The 22,873-nt window shown below is 31.4% G+C and overlaps 2 protein-coding genes across 4 annotated transcripts in view; one reads left to right on the forward strand and one right to left on the reverse strand.

The window, feature by feature from the left end:
* The window catches only part of LOC126837033 (glutamate decarboxylase), a 50,489-nt gene extending 34,333 nt beyond the window's left edge, over window positions 1-16,156 (forward strand). The window contains exons 5-12 of the mRNA XM_050570753.1: window positions 2,544-2,741; window positions 2,818-2,936; window positions 5,379-5,458; window positions 6,118-6,357; window positions 11,284-11,362; window positions 11,727-11,876; window positions 11,971-12,165; window positions 13,170-16,156. Of these exons, the coding sequence (XP_050426710.1) occupies window positions 2,544-2,741; window positions 2,818-2,936; window positions 5,379-5,458; window positions 6,118-6,357; window positions 11,284-11,362; window positions 11,727-11,876; window positions 11,971-12,165; window positions 13,170-13,343 (1,235 nt within the window). The 3' untranslated portion in view covers window positions 13,344-16,156. The remainder of the gene's footprint in view (window positions 1-2,543; window positions 2,742-2,817; window positions 2,937-5,378; window positions 5,459-6,117; window positions 6,358-11,283; window positions 11,363-11,726; window positions 11,877-11,970; window positions 12,166-13,169) is intronic.
* A 1,482-nt stretch (window positions 16,157-17,638) lies between these two features.
* Window positions 17,639-22,638, reverse strand: LOC126836850 (5-aminolevulinate synthase, erythroid-specific, mitochondrial). Of its 3 annotated transcripts, none has more exons than XM_050570507.1 (9): window positions 22,528-22,638; window positions 20,067-20,333; window positions 19,761-19,971; window positions 19,502-19,686; window positions 19,198-19,409; window positions 18,952-19,084; window positions 18,619-18,887; window positions 18,332-18,541; window positions 17,639-18,243 (listed from the first exon to the last, which is right to left on the reverse strand). In XM_050570507.1, exons 2-9 carry the CDS (start codon window positions 20,326-20,328, stop codon window positions 18,115-18,117), a joined length of 1,611 nt encoding a protein of 536 aa, XP_050426464.1. In that variant the 5' UTR covers window positions 20,329-20,333; window positions 22,528-22,638; the 3' UTR covers window positions 17,639-18,114. The 3 variants fall into 3 exon arrangements, with proteins under 3 accessions (XP_050426464.1, XP_050426463.1, XP_050426462.1); XM_050570506.1 differs by having other exon boundaries at window positions 17,640-18,243; window positions 22,325-22,630; XM_050570505.1 differs by lacking the exon at window positions 22,528-22,638 and adding an exon at window positions 21,899-22,021 and having other exon boundaries at window positions 17,640-18,243.
* Between the last annotated feature and the right edge of the window lie 235 nt (window positions 22,639-22,873).

A 22,873-nucleotide genomic window follows, 5' to 3' on the forward strand; every position in this document is an offset into this window, starting at 1 on the left:
AAAAAAAATAACATACATATATATATAACACAATATGTTAAACGATAATATGGCATGATTACATTACCTTTTTTTTTAAAAAAAAAAAAAGCTCCTTAATGAACGTTTGACTTCATACAACTAAGATAAAATATTTGGTCGACGTCTTAAATACATATCATTCGATTTTTAATAACGGTATATTTCAATACTAGATAATACTTAATTAAAACGCTTTTTTTACTATCTTACGTTATTAAATTATTTTTCGCGTGTATAGCACGTACCGAATTACCCTCTCCCCTTTCCCTCGAGCAGTATTAATAATTAGTATATTACTCCAAGGTAGTATTGGGACGGTGTTCTTAGTTTTAATTCACTATAAATTCATAGTGCCGGTACTAACGTACTGGTTTCAATTAATAGATCGTGGAAAAATGAACTCCACGCTTATTATTTTCTTGTGATAATTAAATATTTAATAGCACACATGAAATGTGTATTCTACCCCCGTACGCTGGTTATCTGTACCTGTTTTGTGCCATCGTTTTGGGGCACATTTCGTTTGTTTCAAGGTGAAGTTAAATTTAATTAGACTACATTAGAAATTTAAAATGTATTTGATATGGTTAAATTAATATCCTTCAATTTTGAAGGAATCATGTGCCCACGAATTGGTAGCTGTTTACTTGTAATGAGTCCAATTTCAACCACCGTTTAGATATATTGAAAAAAATGTAGAGAGAAAAAATGTGAATTTTCTCCGTTATTTTATTTGGACCCTGCTGCCAACCTATGATTACACTCTCATATTTATTAATATCCCTCTCTAATATTCCTGAATCATTGGAAGTTCTCTCAAAATGTTTTATAAAATCGTAAAGTTTAAAAGTGTTGTTAATTTACTTATAACAAATTAAGATGTTGTTTTATGATAGAAATCCCTTCCCTAAAGAATTTAAAGTTAATTTCATCACTGCAGGCCACCAAAAAATTAACTAATTACTTAAAAACTTTACTGAACCCTTTATTTTTAACTAATATCGACTTAACGTGACGATATTGACATTTTGGCTATGTATCGGTTAAAATTAATTTTTTATGGAAAAAAATGTAGACTCTTTACTGTCAAGCTCTGTATAATAAACGTATATTTGTTATTCCATTTAATACTATTTTTAATTTAATGTTTTTTGGCCAAAATATTTGTACGTAGGTACACGTCGTGTAGGCTATTACATTTATCAGACTATCTACTAATTATATTGCACTATAGTATACATAAATAAGTAAAAAATTAATAGCTAAGCGAATAAACCACTAACAATAATCCGACTTCAATTGATAGACAAATTAGTAATTTAAAAATTGACAACTATAAGGGCTTATTTATAAGACGTATTAAGTACTTTAATAAGTATACTAAACTAAATGTATGAAAAACAGCTGAATCAAAACTAGGTAGCAATCAACAAAGAAGTCTTCTCTCTCTCCAAATATCTCTGTCACAAAGTCACTCACCACACATATCTATACAAATTATTATTTATTATGTCCACATACTACTTATTCGGTCTATATTCTATTTCTACTTCTAACACCTACAATTTTTTTTTTACCCTTTATACTATTTCATGTTTTTCCTAACTTTCGACGTGCTTAATCCATCACTGCCTATCTTTGTTGTATTTCACTTTACCTAACTAGTAACTACAACGCAAATACGTTGTATATACTATATAAGAACAAGCGTAAATCCTAATTATTATTAGATAACTTTGTACAAATTTCCAAATGCTATACAATTAAAAAAAAATCCATGTTATAAATAAATACTAAAAAGTCGTTTTTTTTCTTTGGTATTTAAGTATTAATGGCCTTAAAAATCTTAAAGTATTGTAAAAATTAAAAATCGAAAAGTCTACATGCCCACTTGGCTAGCATTGTTTAATAATTCAATTATATTGACTCACAATTCAGCAAGTTACTAAATGTATTCTCTTCTCTTATGTGGTTATTTCTAGAGTGCTTCAAATATGACAAAGTAGATAGAAATAAAGTATAAACTGAAGGTTGATTTGTCCTTCCGGTTCTAGGATATTTTGTTTTAATCCATTATTGATTGTATATATTAATGTACATTAAATATTATTATTGGGGAAACGTGAAACTCATAAATAGTAATATTTAATTTTACAATGTTGTAATTATATAATGTCAAAAATATAGTTATTTTGAATTTCATTTTATGCAATTAACTAACCGAGTAATACTCTATTAATACTAGCTTCAATATTTATAGAGGCTAGCGACAGAACATTGATCTGAATCCATCATCATAATAGATAATCATAGATCTAAATACTTTTATCAATTATAACTGTAGGCCACTATAAACTGTCTCGCGATAAATTGTTCTCTATTAATTGCTCATTTTCGTTACAAATGTAATTTACAAACCGATGGATAGATAGAATTGGCCAAAATGGTATATTCTAATCAAAGATTCCATTAGGGAAATAAAGAGACAAATGTTTATGCTTTTTTTATTTTTTTTTTTTTAGGACATCCCAGGTTCTTTAACCAATTGTCGTGCGGTCTGGACATCGTATCCATGGCAGGCGAATGGTTGACGGCCACGGCCAATACAAACATGTTCACGTATGAAATCGCACCGGTGTTTATTTTGATGGAGAGCGTGGTATTGGCCAAGATGCGAGAGATCATCGGATGGAAAGGTGGTGACTCGATTTTGGCTCCGGGTGAGAAGCACGCCGTCAATGAAACGTCTAAATATTAGTCGGTCATCTTCTGCTTAAAATGTTTTTTTTTTCTCAGGTGGATCGATATCTAATTTGTACGCGTTTCTGGCAGCCCGCCACAAAATGTTCCCCGGCTACAAAGAGCAAGGGCTTCATTCCATCAAAGGACAACTGGTCATGTACACATCGAATCAAGTAAGCCTCGACATCTTGTCAGTAGTCACGCCCGGGTTTCTCGAAACGAGTGACAGAATCTGTTAACTTGTTTAGAGATGATTGAATTGTAATGAGAATATTATCTAGTCAATGCCGTATGCTAACGGATAACATCGAATTGAGTCCATCCTACTTTTAGTTATTTGAATTGAATCCAGTTTATTATCTAAATATGTTTGAATTGATTACGTAGATAAGCATAGTCGTACGTAAGCAAAAACGTATGCGTTTTTGTCGTACGTAAGCATAGTCTCCTTTGCTATTATTAGCAGGGAATTTGGACGGACTATATTGAATCGAGTCCCAAATAATGGTGTTGGTAAAGTAAAGCTGGCGGCGAAAAATTCAGAAGTTTGGTCTGTCTAAGAAATATAAGTCTAATTCTGAGAAAAGTAGATATCTCAAGTACTTTTTCGGATTGCCATTTTTAAACGAAAATGACGTAGTTGAATGTTTCACGGAAGATTTGATGGTGAACCATGTGATGATGATAAAATTGACTGTTTCACAGATTACATTTTAGATAATTGACAATTTTACATTGACAATGAAGTTGGACAGTTTCCCCCCAAAATTTGGTGTGATTTTTCAGCAAGCACTAATCGGACAACTAACAGTTGTGAAAGTTTTCATGCAAAATTAAATACATTGTTTCACTCAGGACATCCGAATATTTTTATTCTTGTTGACACTCTTCTGGGCATACAGTCAGATACCTACATAAAAATACGAAGCAATGCAACAAAACCATGTAAAAAAACATTGGAAAAAGAACAATTTTTACGGGAGCAGATTATCAAATATCAAAATAAAAAATTCGCAGATTTGACTATTTGAAATCAGTTTCATTGAAATATTTAACAGCGACTATTTAAATTTCGTCATTATTTTATTTATTTTAAAAAATGATTAAAATTGAAAGTTTTTATATGACCATTTATAAACAGTGTAAGCAAGCACATACATTTTTGGGAGACTCCAGCCAACCTCCCGTGGTGTCTCCTGAATAACGCTAATAGGCTGAAGGGACTCAACTCATACAACCAAAAAAATATTTGTTGGACTCAATTCCGACAACCCAAAAATATTCGTGGGACTCAATTCAATATTTGGGACTCAATTCAATATCACCGATGCTAACAACGAAGCTTCAATAATAATATAATTGAAACCATAATCACGGGGTTACACTAATAATCATTGAGTTGCATACCGAAGCTGATAGAAACCTACGTGTAAACATCATCTATAAATCTTTCTGAATTGGCCAGCCGAATTAGGCTCCGGCCTCCGTGTATCTCAAATTCTTTGTGTGTTTAAAAGAGTCAATATTTTTTTTAAATTCCGCCTAAGACAACCAATACCCAGTTCATATCTGCCCAAGACTAGTTTTTACAAGATCATTTTTTCACTTTATGCAGAGCCTTTTTGAGTGTTGTAACCAAGTATGCCGCCCTCTTAACCATAAAATAATACATGTTGTCATCTTCAGCACTTACGACAGACTAAAATCTATTAACTTGAAAATATATATACATTTATCACCTAAAACCTATTGTTATACAACTTTTGTGCTTTTTGATCATCAGAAAGTAATTATGTAGTGACTTATGATGCAGAATCGGTTAGCGTTTTTGCCACCGCCTCGGCGATGATCCAAGAGTCTTGTGGGCGTTCACAAAAGACCTTTAGAAAAACACCGACCGAGTGTGCCAAACAAAAGAGTCCGCTAAGTTTGCGCGCACATGTTTTGGGGATAAATATTATATATATAGAGACCAGACAATCGGCGTTGGTGCTGACTATATAGGGACAAATAAAAATACTAGCTTGTGTGCAACGAACTAGAAATTGAACTGCGAACGAACAATGACCGTCGTCGTCACCACCCTCTTTGCAGAGCTATGCCAATGAGTGGGAATTTTTTTAATTTTGCATCTAAAATGCGAGACGTTCAGCACCAACTTCGGAATATAGTAATAATATCAACAGTAATGCACATAGAAGCGAAGATTGATAGAGACGAGGGTAGAAATTAATATTTGTACAACAGCCAGATGTTTGCGCGTAACAATCGCTCATCCGGTTGAGCTTTTATTAATGCCATGCCTTGTCGTGACCTATATATATATTTATTTTTATTTCAAAAGTCTGTTAGCCTCGAGGCTGAGTGAGCTGTACACCAGCGTTTCGCGCGACTTTCTTTCTCCAAGGGAAAAGTTGTTAGACTATAATAAAATGTGTATGAATAAAAAAGTGCAAATCTGCCGAGAGAACAACGACAGATGTTGTGCTCTGCGAATTTTGCACTTAGCAAGTCGAACCCCGTTCAGCGAATCGACGCCCAGCCTTGGGGTGATACACTGACAGATTAAACATCTGCTGGAACTCTCTAAAACCGTGTGCAATTATTGTTCACAGTCTCATTATTCGGTGAAGAGCTGTGCGTCCGTCTGCGGCCTGGGAACTGATAACTGCGTTGAAGTGCCGTCAGATGAAAGGTAATAAAATATGTAAAAGTCAATAATTATAAGTCAGTTACAAAACATTATTACTGTTGCCTAATGAGCTCTTGTGCGCAGAAAAAGTAATGTTGATTCTTGTACACTAATAAAAAAAAGTACACATATTCAATGTGAAATTGTGGATGTTTCTTGAAATGTCCACGCCATCATTGTTTTATTCGTTATGTGAAGAAAAAATAATAATAGGAAAATATTGAACCAGTGAAAATGCACAGAACCGCTATTCCCTGGGTTATCCCAATTATAGGGAAAATAACATTGTAAAGAATGCCAAGATAATAATCTATTTTTAAAAAAATTTAGCATGATAAAAATCCGTTTTTGTATAATTTAATATTGTTAAATATAATTTAAATTAAAGACGATGCATATAATCGAGTCCCTTTTTCTATTTGGCATATAGCTCGAATAGCTCTTACTATTCGAAAGCATCACTCAGTAATTTTTCCGATAGTGAAAGTAATTAGCAAACTTTTTGATCCAAAGCGTTTCACAGCGTTGTTAGTCGTTGATCAGGTCGTACAGGTCTTATACGCGAGAGGCATTATCAAACTTAACTATCGTCTATCTATGATTACTAATATGTTTTATTAATACAGTTTTTGACAAAATCTACTATTGCGTTTGTGTTGTAGGGGCCGCATGATACCCGCGGAACTGGAGAGACTTATTTTGGAAAGAAAATCCAAGGGCCACCTACCGTTTTTCGTCACTTGTACGGCCGGTACAACCGTGCTGGGAGCCTTCGATCCCATCAACGAAATCGCCGATATATGCGAAAAATACAAAATGTGGTTGCACGTGGATGCTGCTTGGGGAGGTGGTTTGCTTTTGTCGCGCAAGTACAGACACCCTCGGTTGACTGGCATCGAACGGTAAGCGTACTCAGAAAACTAAAATAAACGTCTTCTACTCAAAAGTGTCACGTCTAAAAAAAATTGTCACAAATGGTTGGAATTCCAATCTAGGATCGAGAGAAATTGAACTGCTCTTAGCAGTTCAATAGGTCTTCACCTAGTTTCAATTTCGTTCTCTGCTGATGATCTTTTTCTCACTCTCATTCTCACACGGCAAAGTTATATATTAAAAAAAAAAAAAAAAATATGACGGCATTTTAAAACTCTTTGAATTCTTAATGTGTACCTTATTTTCTGCCAAAATTAAGTTTTGAAATATTTTACATTATTCGAAAATATTATAATTTTGAAACATATTCTTATTGTTTTGGGTCATGTCTGATGTTTGGTATAATAAAATATTTATCGAACTACACATAATAAGACGTAATATCCGTGTCTAACGTGACGCGTTATAAGAACAATGGTTTTAGCGCACTGTAATGCTACTACTATTAATTTTCAGTTAATTAAAACGTTATATGGCTTTAACTTGTACATTTATCGTAATGCAATTAACTAACGCGATTAAAATTTAATGAACTGCTGTTGTACATCTACGTTTTCGCGATAAAAAAACGTTTTTATAATTACTTTTTTATTTTTTAGAACCTATACTATTTTTTTTTTCATTCAAGTTTTATACTTCAAAATCCCGGCTACGTAGCGCAGATAACTAAAAAATAATTAATTTGTTTTATGATTAATTTTAGAATTTTGTGCAAATTCCGTGAAATTGTTTTCGTTTTCCAGGGAATTATGTTTTTTTGTTTTCAACTAAAAGCCAGCGAGATGCAATCATTATAAACCTGTGTATACACCTTCTAAAACGTTTTAATCCTATTTAATATTTTGTTGCCTAATACTCGCTAAAGTTTTTTCAAAGTTGACAAAATAATAACAAATATCGGTATACATGTTGTGCAATATTTACTTTCATATTACTCATACCCAGCTCTTTTATTTTTCTTAGTTTGTATTAACACAATAACTCCGCCAGTTTATATAATACGAAATCCCGTTATACTGCCCGTTCTTAAAAAAAAATGAAACGTCGTATCCCATTGAAATAACATCTCAAACGTAAATTCATAATATTTTATATATATATATATATATATATATATATATATATATGCTTAGAGTTAAAACACTAGGAACTAATAGGTTTTCGAATGTTTAAACACCAACGCCCATTAACAAATTTAAAAAAAAAACTATTTTTAGCGCCCTAATTTCGCAAATATCCTATACAAGCTGTGAAAAATGGAATTATCTATAATAAGATAATCTCATATACTCGTCATAATCTATTCTGAGTTAAACCTTAGATCAACAAACTACTCATATTACCTAAATATGTTTTTTTTAGCTTGTAAGCTGTACAGTTAAAAATTTACATTCAAACCGCACCGAAAATGGGATACGGGTTTTTCACTGTATACTTTCAAGGTCCATAGACCCTTATACAATAAAATATGTATTTTTATTTACCTGATCAAAAATATTAAAAACTTAATTAACGTTTTATTATTACGGCCAGCTAGCCGGTAGTTGCCGAGTAACGACTAAAAATAATATTAGTTTTAGACGTTACCAAGTGCTTAGGTATACTTAAGAGAAAACAAGTACACACTCTTCTAACAGTTATAAAGTTTTGGTCCTAAAAGAGTGGCTGTTGGTATAGGGAAATTTACATCCAGATAATATGTTATACGGTAGCCTATTTCTTTTGGTGGACCTTACATATGATTACATTTTAGTTGCAGATTCTGTTTTTTAGGGTGTATATAAGTAATATGGTAGCAATTATACATCCGGGATCGTGTAAGTAAGTCCATTCTCATTTGTCGGTCTCTGTCAAAATTGTAGTACAGGACTATCCGCTACTGTTGTTGAGGGTCGTCTCCAGATGTTTCTGAAATCATCTCTTGCATCCAAACGATAAATGAAACGAGGGTGTATGTGTGTAAACACAAGTGCAGGCGACACGATAAACATTCCCGGGAGGACTCCGGTGAACATACGTGGCTATACTCTAACACAACCACCGCAACCCTTCTAATTCGGCAGGGTGAGATGAACGAGCAGCTCCTAATTGAATTTTAATGTTCGTTCATTAATCAAACGCTTTACCCTCCCCTAGTCCACCATACCAAGCACCCTTTTAATGTGCAATATTGTAAATAAAAAGTCTTATACACGTGACACTTCTTACCCGCAATATATTTAAATCCGGATCCTTTTTTTTTTTGGGGGGGGGGTTTAAGTTGAAAGTGCAATATACCAATTGTACATGCCCTTTGCCCCTGCCCAGTTTGTATTCTGTAATGTTCTCGTTACACTATTTGTTCTATAGAAAATACATTTTACATTAAGCCGCTGTAATTATCCATTGTCTCGCTTACATGTTTGTACTTAGGCTCGGTCGTATTATTTGGTTTTATACAAATTTCCATGATATATTTAGGGCTGACTTAGCAGCTCTTTGTAATGGATAAATTTCAAAATGACCTTTTTTACTTACTTCGATTTGTTTTTTGTTTCTTTATGTCCACTGTAACTTTGGAACCTCTAGGACAATTTACTAAATCAACGCATAAATCAGAAATTGTATACAGTTAAAACCTTTTGGAGGTAAAAGCTTAAAACAAAAAATATATAAATATACTCTATTATTAACAGTTGTTTATACACGGTAACATTCATTTTCCATGAAAATAAATTAAACTTTAGTCATTTTTCTTCATTAAGATATTTTAGTTAATGTTATTTTAAACAATAAAACAATATTAAATTCATTATCTTTTTTGATAAATTCTAAAGTTCTAGAAATGTTGAAATTGCGTGACCTATTATTACGACTATACATTTTGATCGATTGTACTTGAATTTATATTTTATGATGCTTAAAATATTTAATAGCACTTTGAAAATCACTATTCCACTCCTATTTGCGTTAAACGGGGTGAATATTAATTCAATCTAGGAAACATCTATGAGCTCATAAACAAATAATACCTATTAGGCTTCGCAGTGCTACAGCTGTTATAATTCTCTAAAGTTCACACACACTGTCAATTCCAAATGATTTAAATTGAAGTAGGTACTAGGGTAATGCTAGTGTACTGTGATGCATTCCGGGTTTTGATTTAATTCTAAAAGTATAATGCGACGGTACCTATTAAAATATACGAGTGTGTTTGAATCGAATAGAATTAATTTGCTTAATATGTTGCAATAAATTAGATTGCAATTTTAAATAAATTTTAAAGTAAAATAAAACCTAGAAGTTAATTACATTTTTTTTTTTTTTGCAAAATAATGCATTTTATTAAAAAATATTTCAAATGAAATTTATAATCTTATGAAATACAAATAATATCGGTTTTCAATAATTTCGGTAAATTGGCCATATATATAAGGACCTAGTAAAAACATTAAATATTTTAGTTGTTTGATATTCAAAAACTCTTTTAAATGTTTCACTATCAGTATTTGGTAATAACCTCAATAAAATAGGATAACGACTGTTTTAAAACTCAAATAACTATACAAGATTTAAAAATATCTTGTAGCTGTAAGCGAAAATGAAAATTCCTAAATCACTGTAAGACCATTATTTCTGAGCTTCTCATTGCAGCTAAAAAACAAAACCCTATAGAAAAAAAATTCAAACGAAATTAAAAAGGAATTATGGTTTATTTAGATAAAATATGTCACTGTTACACTGTTGATTAAACCAATACACATTACGTTTATTTAAACAGAAAAAAAACGTTTCATTGTTTTTTATAAATAAAAACCAACTCATTGAAGTCTTGGAACTTTTTAAATGACAAGAAAAATATTATCCTGTTTGATTTCATTTACAACACATTTGTCGTTACAGCGGTTTCGACGGTATAAATTTCCAAAGGCCATATTATACACTCACACTTCTCGGTTGAAGTCGAGGGCCGCTTTACGGCTTCGAAATGAATTCCTTAAACAAGTATTTTGTTTTAAAAGGAAATGTTTTTTAATAAAAGAAAAAACTAATTTACACCCCAGTCGTAACCAAATTCCTCGCGTTGGCGTTGCACTTGTTTAAATTGGTTTGGTTTTTTTTTATTTGCTTTTATTAAATCCATCCAAAATAAACCTTCACTGAACGCCGACTACCTTATCCTCGAGGCATTATTACCACTATGTGTTTAGTCGACCTCCGAAGGGGAGCCGAATTAGCGTGGGGCTCAAATCCAGGATTATCTGGAGCACCGCTAATATTCGGTTTTAAACGTATTCGGCATAAGCCCTTAAGTAATGCGATCTGTCTCTTCCGAAACTGCCGAGGAAAATACAAGGACGACAACGACAGTAGTCTTCTCTCAGTCTTCTGACAGAGAATACGAAAAAAAAAGAAAAAGCTTAACCTATTTGACTATTAGTCAGCAGTGCGAACCCGATAAAACATACCGTGTACCGAAGCAATAGTTATTTTTCATTGTACGGTACTGACAAACGTAAAACCCATGCATTATATTATTGATAAAATAGATCTTATTAAAATAGATCTTGTTCAATGTATAAAATATATATTCAACAATTCCCCCCTTTAATTGAAATGTTTCAATAATAAGATGAGAATCCCTTTGTTCTCATAATTAAAATAAGTCTTTTTTGCGAATTTGCTACTACTGGTTACATTTCCACGATAAATCACGATATTTATTTTATAATAAATAACTTTATAGTAGTATTGAGCTCTAAATATGGACCTGTTCTTAGATCATGTAATGACACTTTTCCCCACATCTTGTACACATAAAACCATTATTTTTTTTTTTTTTTAAGTTACATATTAATTATTATAACCATTATAAATACACATATAATTGTTTATTTGCATATACGATACCAAAGTGCAAACTCAGTCACGTGGAATCCGCACAAACTTATGGGCACTCTTTTGCAATGTTCTACCATTCACTTCAAAGACAACGTAAGTACAAGGTTTTTTATCGTGACAATTTTTAATATAGAATTAATATCGTTATTGTAAAACTAGCAAATAAAGATCAGCGTTCAAAACACTTTCTTGCAGATAGACCGCGTATAGGTCATTTGAAACTCGGTAATAGGTTCACAGAAAGTCTCAGAAGTTCCCAGAGGTTTTAAAGTGACAACATGTCAGGTTTTACAGAGATTTTTGCATGATTAAATGCAATAATTGTCTAACCCACCCAGCATTTTTTCTGAACTCAACAAATGCTATTCAATAGCGCAGTTGTTCCAGCCAACGCTTACACCAAACTTTCACCGTTACTGAGAATAATTCTAAAGTATTTGTTCTATTGGTTTTTAAGGGTCTGTTGATCAGCTGCAATCAAATGAGCGCTGAGTACTTGTTCATGCAGGACAAACTGTACGACGTCAGGTACGACACCGGCGACAAGGTGATACAGTGCGGTCGCCACAACGATATTTTTAAACTTTGGCTTCAATGGCGTGCAAAGGTATACATGTCGATTTGAATAGGCTCGTTTCCAAGTCAAGTCACCGCCTCTGTATACCGATTTATACATTTTGCGTGTGTGTATGTGTTTCCAGGGAACTGAAGGATTCGAAAATCACATGAACCACTTGATGGAACTCAGCGAGTACATGGTGGAGAAGATCAAGGCTTCACCGGACAAATTCTATCTGATTCTGGAACCCGAAATGGTGAACGTTAGCTTTTGGTACGTGCCCAAACGTTTGCGGAACGTGGCTCATTCGCCTAAACGAGCGGAAATCCTCGGCCAGGTAATGCTTTATTATTACCGTGTTCGTCGCCAAAGAGTCTTACAGGTTTAGGGCGGTTCGGAAAGTAAAAGCCGACTTTTTTGTCATTTTACCTGCTCGTACCCACTTTAGTAATTTTCTCCCCAATATAATCTGCGCACGGTGTTCGTAAACCAATTTCGAGGTAGTCTGATGAAGTCTCACGAAAGTCTGTGCTAAGTACACGAATAGACGTCCCGCCGTTTGTTATTTTTTGTGTTCCTTTAATGCGATTTAACTGCAAAGCTGTTTAGCTTTTTCACGTCGGCCGATTAAAACAACATCAGATGCAAGACGCTACATCGCATTAACATCCGGAATCGCATTATGTCGGTCAAAAACACACATTCCCTTCATCGTGGTTGTTGTTATTATTAGTTTGTACAGACTGTTTAAACAATGATTCGGATAAGCGAGTTTAAACATATTTTATTATTATAATATTATGCATACAACGCCCGCAGAGATTCCCTTTCGTCCCTTTGTGTTCCCTTGCACACCCTTAACATTATTATCATCCAACCCCAGCCATCAACAGATAGCTAGGGAGGCGCAGGATTATTTAAAAATTAAAATTAATTATTTCAATAAAATACCGCACGCTTAGTAGGTATTTATTATTATTAAACACAGTTATTAGTATTTTATATTTACTGGTAGAGATTCTAAATCAGTAAATAAATTATCTATGTAAACACTTAAATCTTAGGTTGCTCTTGTAACTGATGAGCACATAATCTTCTCTGGTCCTAACCAGGATCGAATTGGTCTGAAGTGCCACATTGTTATCTCTGATCTTAAGTACAGTCAATTATTATATACTACCAATCAACTCATGGAACAAACCCACTATTTTTATTTCAATCTAAATTATATCTTTCATATTTAACAGTATACTTTGGGTATCTGTTTAAGACTTAGCTAGTTTATTTGGACCGTGTGATCTAAAGGGATGTCATACTCAATCGTTCACGTTGTGATTGCAGATCACTCCAGTGTTGAAAGGCAAGATGATGGAAGCCGGCACACTGATGGTTGGTTACCAGCCTCTTAACGAGCTTCCCAACTTCTTCAGGAACATCATATCCAGCGCTGCAGTCACCAAGGGTGACATAGACTTTTTGCTGTCCGAACTCGACCGGTTGGGACAAGACTTGTAAGCTGCCAGTCCACTCGACAGTCGTCCACCCACTATCCGTTTGCCTCATTTAGATTACTTTTTAAACTCTACATTACCTAAAATTCGTAACACTTGTAGCGCTATACTATTACTATGTATTACCCCCTGTCGGGTGTTATTATTGTTAAAAAAGTAGAATACTATATTTACCTATTTGCTATACCTATACTACCAGACAGAAGTTAAACCGCAGTGAGATAAAACCATGTACGCTGTACACCGTTTAGTTGATATAATATCTAACATCGGTTTACCCTCTGGTCTAAAATTATTATTATTATTATGATTACCATTAACTCAATTATCGTTAGTTATGTTTAGCATTTGTTCGAATACCAGTTTATATAGTGAAAAGTGTTTAACTCTTTTTAGTAATAATATGATTATTATAATGTTATCGTTCGCCATTTTCGACTGATGTACCGTCGATAACGCGGAAAAGGCAGAATGAAGTATAATATTTATGATTATGATTTATGAATATATAATAATATATATATATGTTTAATATATCAGGTATAACCAAAAAGTAGAAAATATAAGCCGCAATGTGTTTTCCTGTCACTACAGTGAATACAGTATCATTTCAAAGATAAGTCTACAATACATAACGCTAATAATGCATATTAATTGTTTAGCATTAATTTGTGCGGCCCAGAGGTTATCAAATAAATATTAGCTAGAAATTAATATTAATCGAACACATTATGTTGAACACATATTATTGCACTTACACTATTATTACACTATTTTACATCTTGCACTAATGCACTATTATTACACTATTGCACATCTTGCACTATTACACTATTGCACTTTTGCACAACTGCACTATTAAACAATTGCACTACTACACTATTGCACTATTGCACTATTACATTATTGCACTTTTACACAATTGCACTATTACATTATTGCACCCTTACACAATTGCACTATTACATATTATAATCAAATATTTATTACATTTTTTTTTTTTTTACATTCTGTAGAAGTCCGTTTTTCCGAAATAAAAAAACATTAAATCATTCAGTGGCATATAACAGTTTAACTCAGACCAAACCGCACAATTCTTGATGAATATACAGTAGAAAATATAATTATACAACATCATAAAGGATTGGGTGGATTATTAATTGTTAAACTTCTTGTACTTACAAAAAAAGGTGTCATCCATTAATAGTTTTATATTTGAAATCTGAGAACGGTCTGGGGTCTGGTGTCATGTGTCAAAACGAATAGTTTGTGCATTTTTAATTCGACTAAACGGCAACGATTTGTTTTGCATTCAACGGTATTGTTAGCAAAGACTTTTTCAATTACACAGTAAATATAAGTATCCTCTGGGTACAAACACAGATTAATCTGTCCGAAAGCCTTTGGACCGTTCTCTTAAGGAAACAACTATAAACTGCTAAAACCGTTTTTCACATCATCTGCCCGCCATTGAATCTGCACGGCGCGAGTTGACACAACCTATCTTTATGTTTACTCTTTCACTGTAGTGTCTAGGACATTATGATTTATTACCATGTGTTTTCTAGTCAAACGGAGATGTTTTTTATTATTATCATATTATGTTGTCGTTATTATCCAATAAGTAATATTACACTGTCAGTAAATGCGTAACGTGTGGGCGCGTTTCATAAGAGAGCGTCTACGTGCTTTTTGGCAAAAAAGAATAATGTGCGCGAGTTAAAGAGTCATTTTAATGATATAAAAACAAATTCCGTAGTATGTATGGTATCGTCAAATTTATTTTTTAAGAACTAGAAAAATGTTCAGGAGAAGATGCATAGTATGAAAGTACATAGAAATAGATCAAAGGCATATTATGACAGAAAATGTAAAATAAAACAAAATCTGTACTTGGAAACCGACTCATTAACTCGGGCGCGTTAACGCATTTATTTAATTATAATAAAACTATTTACTATTATTATAAATAAATTAGCATTTGTGTTTATATTTTGAATTCGAGATTGGCGTATTTGAATAAAACAAATATACTTAAGTGTAACACGCAAATTGTAATACAATTCTAGTAAATTACTTTTGAAAAACACAGCCGTCGTATCTAAATAATATTATGTCACCGCGCCTTTATAATATCTGTCAATTTTTAAAATTGTATTTAGTAATTAAATGTATCAATGTTTCATTTATATGCAAATAATCAGCTAATATGTTTAATGATGTTCAAACAATAATCAAATTCGACCCCAGGCACTATTGTTCTATACCACCGTAAAAATAATAATAATTTGTTAATTAATAATTACTACCAGGTAATTATTTTTGCTTTTTTTGGTTTTAAAAAAAAAAAAGTTACCTAAAAAATGATTTTACGGTTGACTAAAGATAAATATTATAATTTATGTTAGAATTAAATTTAAAAAACTCGTTGAATGCATTATATTACCGATATGTTTTATTGTTAACGTTATATTTAGGTACCTAATAGGTATATTATTATTTAATCATGCTACCGTATTATACTAGCATAGTATAACGGCTCATGGCACATAAAAATATCCCTTACCAATAAAGTAAGGGATATTAGTAACCAATAAGGTTTTCTCTCCTAACAAGTTTTATTATTATATCGTGTTTTTAGACCTCAATTTATAACTCGTTATACTATTCTTACACTTTTTTTGCTAGTACAATGTACTGTGTTTGAGCATACAGACAATAAACATATTATATCTACCTATAACCAAACAAACGAATAAAAGTTTATAATATAAATTATAATAAATACTATTAAATCATGTAGAAAATACACAACTTAATCGAGTCGATGTGTTATTACTTATTATAAACTAAACAATAAAAATTGAATCGTTATAAAATTCGATTTTTGTTTTTATTTTGTCCTGTGACTATTTGGGAAATAAGTCATACTTATTGGGATAATAATCTACAAACTAAATATTTAGTTTAACTTAAAATTTAAAAAAACCGTCAAGACACAGACAAGTATTATCTATTTATTATATTTTATCTAATATTTCAATTTGTGATATTGTTAATAAAAACAAATTATACTCTAATATCACCAGGAAGTTATACTGGTTATAAACAAAACAAATTTAAATTAGTATTTTTATATAATTGCCAACAATGTAGCCTTAAGATATAGTTACATATTATCGACCAACCTAGAAAACAATTACCTAGTTGTTTTGTATAATTCTTTGCATAAAAATGCAACAATTTACTAATTATACTTTATAATACTTGTTGTAAAAGTACAAACCTAGTAGTTAAATAGTTTCCACCCCTTCTAAAATTAAAGGGTTTATTTTATATTTAAACGTTTATCGTTAGTACCTACTATGTCAAAAGGATATTCCATACAAATTTGGAACTATTTTGACTATTTTTTAAAACAAAACTACAATTTATTTTAGTTCCAAGTACAGAACTCTATTTTTTAATATTTTTTTTTTACCGAACTTCAAAATTACCTGTCCAACAAAATTCGTTTCAGTTTAGTATTTACCCCATGTTGAGGACACGATATAGGTAGTACATTTTTTACCGCGTTAAGATTATACCTAGACAAAACCTTACCTTATTAACACAAAAAAATGTCTGTAATTATCATGATGTTAAAAAAATATAGGCGTAGAGGACAATAATTAATTTGTGAATGTGAACCCATACGTCCGGTGCTCACGGACCACTTAAACGTGTCACGACTGTAGCAGTATGCTAGAGCTGAAGGGTTTTTTCTCTAAGTAAATAAAATACTGTAAGTATAATGTTGTCATAACTTAAAAGGTACACTATTCACAGTAAATCTAAAATAGTCAATTTGTAGACCTAAAGTGCAAAAATTACCTTAAAAAAAATTTGCCCCCTAGACGTTTGGTTGAATGGTTATAAAAAAAAAGAAAAAATTGTACCAATATTGTAATAAAATATATTTTTAGTGTATTTGTATATACAATATAAATACGTACAAATTAACTATTCATTACACTTTACCTACAGTGAAAATAAATATAAATAAAATTGGCACTCGAAGGCTAATACAGGTTTGTTATTTTAGTTAAATTCTATAAGCTACCTAATATTATTATTACCGAAAGATGTATAAAAAGTGCAGTTATGACAACAGATATGCTAATATTATAATTTCATAAGCATATTAGACCTCCTAAGTTAGGTCACCTGTCAACTTTGAAATTGACTTTTAAAGAAAATAAAATACAATAGTTAACGGTTCATGATGATATATATTTTATTGAGGTAAGCTATTATATTTTTAAAAACATTTTTTAATTAACTAACAATCCATTTTCTATTTTCTATCTTTTATACATTAAGTAATTCGATTATTGAAGTAATATAAATTATAATGGAAAAGAAGTCAAAAACAATAAATGGTAAAAAAAAATTCAACAAACAAGATTTATGCTTAAAACGATTCCCTGGTAACTTATTGTTTTAGAAAGAACAAAACATAATTATACATTAAATAGTAATGAACTTTAATTTGAAAACAAAAATGTTTTTCTCTATTTTATAACAATTGTTAATTATTAAATAATAATGGTCGAAAATAATAACAATAGAATGTATTTTTATAGCTAATTAAAGAGTAGTTTTTCTGACCTAAGATCCATTTTTCCCAATCACCACATTTGAAAAGATATTGATGAAGAATTATTATAACTATAAATTATATGTTACATTTTAAAGAAGATTGATGGATAGGAATACTTTGTTTAAAATAATAATTAGGCTGAAGCACTAATCAGCTGGTAACAATTAGGAACCAAGCATGAATCGATGGTAATTCGGCAGTTGTTTTGTATGCTATTGCTAATCCTTGAACACATAGGTTCTTTCTTGCACACGTTGCAAGTCTAAAAACGCAAAAATTATTAATTTTTTATCACTAGTTATAATACAAAAAAATAATATATAAAAATAAGTATATAATATATATCTTACAGCTTTAATTGGGATTCCCAATTTCATCCAGACTTCAAGCATATCGTTTACAAGCACATCAATCATCTCGACAGTGTGGTGTGGTGTGGGCGCTAATCGAAGCTTTTCTTGTCCGATCGGCACAGTCGGATAATTAATAGCTTGTACATAATGTCCTTTTTCTTGAATTAACAGATCAGAAATTTTTGAACACAAACTGGCGTTTCCGATCTATAGATAATAATATTTAACGTTTTAATTATTATATACTAAAAATACCAATGTGCAATATAAATCTCCCTACATACTTTAATGGGAATAATATGAGAAGGCGTAGACTCTACAGGTAAGCCAACAGAGTACAATTTTCGTCTAAGGTAATTGACATTGTCCTGGTGTTTTTTTCGAAGTAATTTTCCTTCTTCCGAACCCAATACATCAATTGCTGCACGAGCACCAGCCAATACCATTGGTGGTAAAGACGTGGTAAAGATAAAACCGGCAGCGTAACTACGTATCATATCAATGAAATTACTTGTACTTGCAACATACCCGCCAACATTACCAAATGCCTTTCCTAAAAAACAAATTGTAAAAGATATTATTATGTATTAATAAAAAAATATTTTTATTATTCTTACCTAATGTTCCAGAAATAATATCCATGTCGTGCATTAGATTACGCATTTCACCAATACCGGCTCCATGATCTCCGTACAAGCCCACTGCATGAACTTCGTCCACAAATGTTAACGCTCCATACTTATGCGATATCTAGAGGACATACAATACATAATCACATAACAGCAATTTTTTTTTAACAAATTTTCAAAATACATATAGTTGTTTATTAAAAAATAAATCAACATTTGGTTTTCCGTACTTACCTCACAAAGTTCTTTGAGAGGACATATTGCACCAGTCATAGAATGAACAGTTTCAAACGCGACAATCTTGGGTATAGATGGATCAACCGATTTCAAAAGTTCTTCCAAATGCTGCGGGTCATTATGACGGAATATATGTTTTGGAGCCCCACAATTGCGAATTCCTTGGATCATAGACGCATGATTTCCGGAATCAGAAAATATATGAACACCTATATTTGGTTTACAGTGAAAAGTAGACTTATAGTTTTATAATCATTAATCGTTAATTAACAAATATTGTGATGACAAAAGCCATAATGACCTGGTAACATTTTCCCTAAAGTAAATAACGTTGAGTCATTAGCAACAAAACAAGAAGTGAATAACAACGCTGCATCTTTTTTATGCAAGGCCGCTAAATCTTTTTCTAAATTTTCATGGAACATGGAATTGCCAGAAATATTACGAGTTCCTCCTGCCCCTGAACCATACTTTTCCAAAGTTTCTCTATATAATACAAACATATATAAATATCAATCTACACAAAAAATTCATTTTACTATAAATTTGTTGGAACTTACTGCACAGATTTTTTAACTTTTGGATGACATGACATGCCTAAATAATCATTCGAACACCAAACTGTAACTGGCTTCTCTTTCCCAGTGTATTCCACGGCAAAAGGAAAATTCAGTGCTGACCTATTCACTTTTTTGAAGACCCTGTATGAGTGGTCCATCTTTTTACGCATGATTTGTTCGTGGAAAAATTTCTCATAGTTATACACATTCCCTAAACACAATTGCATTAAATTATTAATACCTAACTAATTGACTTAACTCTTTTTCTATTTAGTTCAACAAAATTACCTTGCAATAAAAAATTACCTGTTTCGTTTTTGGGCTCTATAATATCTTCTTTCATTTCATTGCTAACTTCCTTTACCACCTTTGTATTTACATCTTCTAAAAATGGACATTTTGTTGCGACATCAGATACTTGGTTTGCTTCCTCAGCAACATTAACGGAAGACCCTATATTTAAAAATCTGGATGCCACAGGACAAGATTGACCGTAGTTTTTGAGTAGCCCCGAAACATAGTTTTTGACAAAATTTGTTGGTAACTTTGACAAAAATGGACACGCCATAACTTCTAAAGAACAAAAAAAAAAATATAGAATAAAATTAATATTTTATTTTTAAGTATCAATCTTAAGTTTTATACTGCTGAGGGGTAATTGAACCGATTGAAGAAACAATGACTATAGGGTAGACAAATAGAATTAAAGTGGTCGGCCACAATTGTCTGGAATAATACAAATAGAATGTTCTATGTGAAGAGTGCAATGGTTAGAAAAGAGAGAGTACCTATTAGTATGCGAATATAATATTTTTAAACAAATTTCTAATTTAATAGTGGGGAGTATTACGCAACAATGAAATAACTTAAATACAAACACGTGTATATTGTTTAAAATACCTCAATACAAGATGCATGTTGTTTAAAATAGGATTATATAGAGTAATTAAAAATAAGTTACCTGAATTAGTCAAAAAATATATATATTATGTATGCACCTACTTAATTGTATTAAACAATTATATACAAATTAATACAGTTACAAAAGTCAAAAACACAGAACTTTAAAAGTATTAGATTTTCATTTAAAAGAACCAAACGTTTATCAGTTCATTGATAGTCTTAAAACAAGTAATGTAATATATTCTAAAACAAATAATAGCTAAAATTATGCATTTGTCATTTATTATCAACTAATAATTTATACAAAAGCCATGACCTTTAGAAAAAAAACTACTTATTATAGTTGTTACTGTTTATTATAATATAGGTTTTTAATTGCAAATAAATTGGAAAGATTTAACATAATTAACACAATAATCAAATGTTATATAACTAATATGCTTAACTGTTGTCAAGTTAATTACTATTGGGAAGCCATTACAAAATTAAATATATCTTGAAAAAAAAAAGATAAACATAAGTGTTAAACTATTTTGAACTGTTGAACATGATTAAATGCAAAAGCATAAAAAAATGTTATGGTAAAATAAAAAAGAACCAATAATTAATAGATAAAACCTTCAAGTAATTGCTAATACTAATTCAGGAAGTAGTATTAGCTATGCACTGATCATAGCTTATAAATTATTGCAAAAGTTAATACTTTTTAGCCATAAACTAAAAAAAAATTGTTTACATGTTAGATCCACCTTAGAAAAACAAATTAAATATTGTAATTAAGAAGTATTTTTAAATAACATTTTATAGTTGAGAAGAAATTTTCAAGTGAAAATAAAAAATAAAATTTTATTCATGAAACTGAATTTGTAAAAAAAATTACAATAGTTATGAATAAATATCTTAAATAAATAAAAACCTTATGAATAAATATTTGTTTAAAAAAATTATGATTTCAATGTCATGTGCAATACAGGTATAAATTTTACGTATGCCACTGAAATTAAGTATTATTTAATATCATTTATTTGCGCAAAACAGTAAAAAAAACATGTGATTAAATAAAATATATGTCACTATTCAAAAATAATAAATCAAAATATGCAAGATTTATTGTATTACACATCATATTAATAGTTTGTACTTAAGACTAAAATAATATATTCTTGTGAAAACACAATTGAAGTTTTTTATTTTAAAACAAATTTTGATTTATGTAAAAGTAAAATAAATCTTACTTTTCATAGGCAGTCTATCAAGCTGAGAGAACGAAACACAACTGAATATATTTTTTGTAACCAAAAGGTAAAGACTAGGTCATGATTTACATAACGTCAAATGTTTATTTGAATTCAATAGGTAACCATCAACATAAACGGAGGACAAGGTTAACTGGGTCACCTTTCACAGAATTAGATTTCTAGCGCGAGTTAGTCACAAAAATTAAAATATAACATTCACTTTGAGTAAATATATAAAATGAGAGAATGGGATCCTATCAAAATATAAGGATTAAAATAACAATAAAATTAAAATACAATTTTTTTTTAAAAAAAACCTTGGGACAAGTCAATAGGGAATCAAAATCGACAACTTTCGCAGCCTGTGCATTAGTCGCATAAGCCGATAATGTTAGCGTGCAATGAGTGATACGACAGACTTACAAGTTAAATCAGTTTGATTTAAATGATTTGGACCCAAGTGTGGCTGGCAAACGGATTTCACCCAAGAATGGGATGTGGCGTAGGCGGCCGTGTGCTGTTTCCCGCTCTTCGGTAACACAATCGCACAACCGTTGACGTCACGTTAGTAATAACTAATGGTGTTGTGTCAAGCGAAAAATTTCACAACCTAATATTATGCGTACCTGTCCGTCGCTCGTACAAGGATATCTGTGGTACGGCCCGTACGAAAGTCGAACCACCACAAATGGGACGACCGACAGTCGTATCTGCTGGCCTGTTAGGTAATCACTAATCGGCGGCGCAACGATCCATTATCACACATATGATTGCTTTCGAGGGCTTGACATTATCAGAATTCGTTATCAGTTTTCACCACTAAATTGAGAATTTTTAAATGTAATCGTTTCTCATTAAACGAATTTAAAACTACTTCGACTAAATGTATAACAGTCGTAATTGACTCGCAGCAATAAAGATATTAAATAATGCATTGCAATTACTTAATACGGCCACAGTGTTCTGTGTTCA

This window comes from Adelges cooleyi, unplaced genomic scaffold, assembly GCF_023614345.1.
Source record: "Adelges cooleyi isolate 19-005CV unplaced genomic scaffold, UGA_ACOO_1.1 ACOO_flye_CR_arks_rails_tigmint_CR_PRNA_247, whole genome shotgun sequence".
NCBI classification, from domain to species: domain Eukaryota; kingdom Metazoa; phylum Arthropoda; class Insecta; order Hemiptera; family Adelgidae; genus Adelges; species Adelges cooleyi.

Bases quoted from the DNA above. Each gene is read 5' to 3' on its own strand.
- LOC126836850 (XM_050570505.1), bottom strand. The intron at 19,085-19,197 runs GTAAGTACGGAA...TATGTCCTCTAG, and splicing joins CTCTCAAAGAACTTTGTGAG to ATATCGCATAAGTATGGAGC. The intron at 18,888-18,951 runs GTAAGAATAATA...TTTGTTTTTTAG, and splicing joins TATTATTTCTGGAACATTAG to GAAAGGCATTTGGTAATGTT.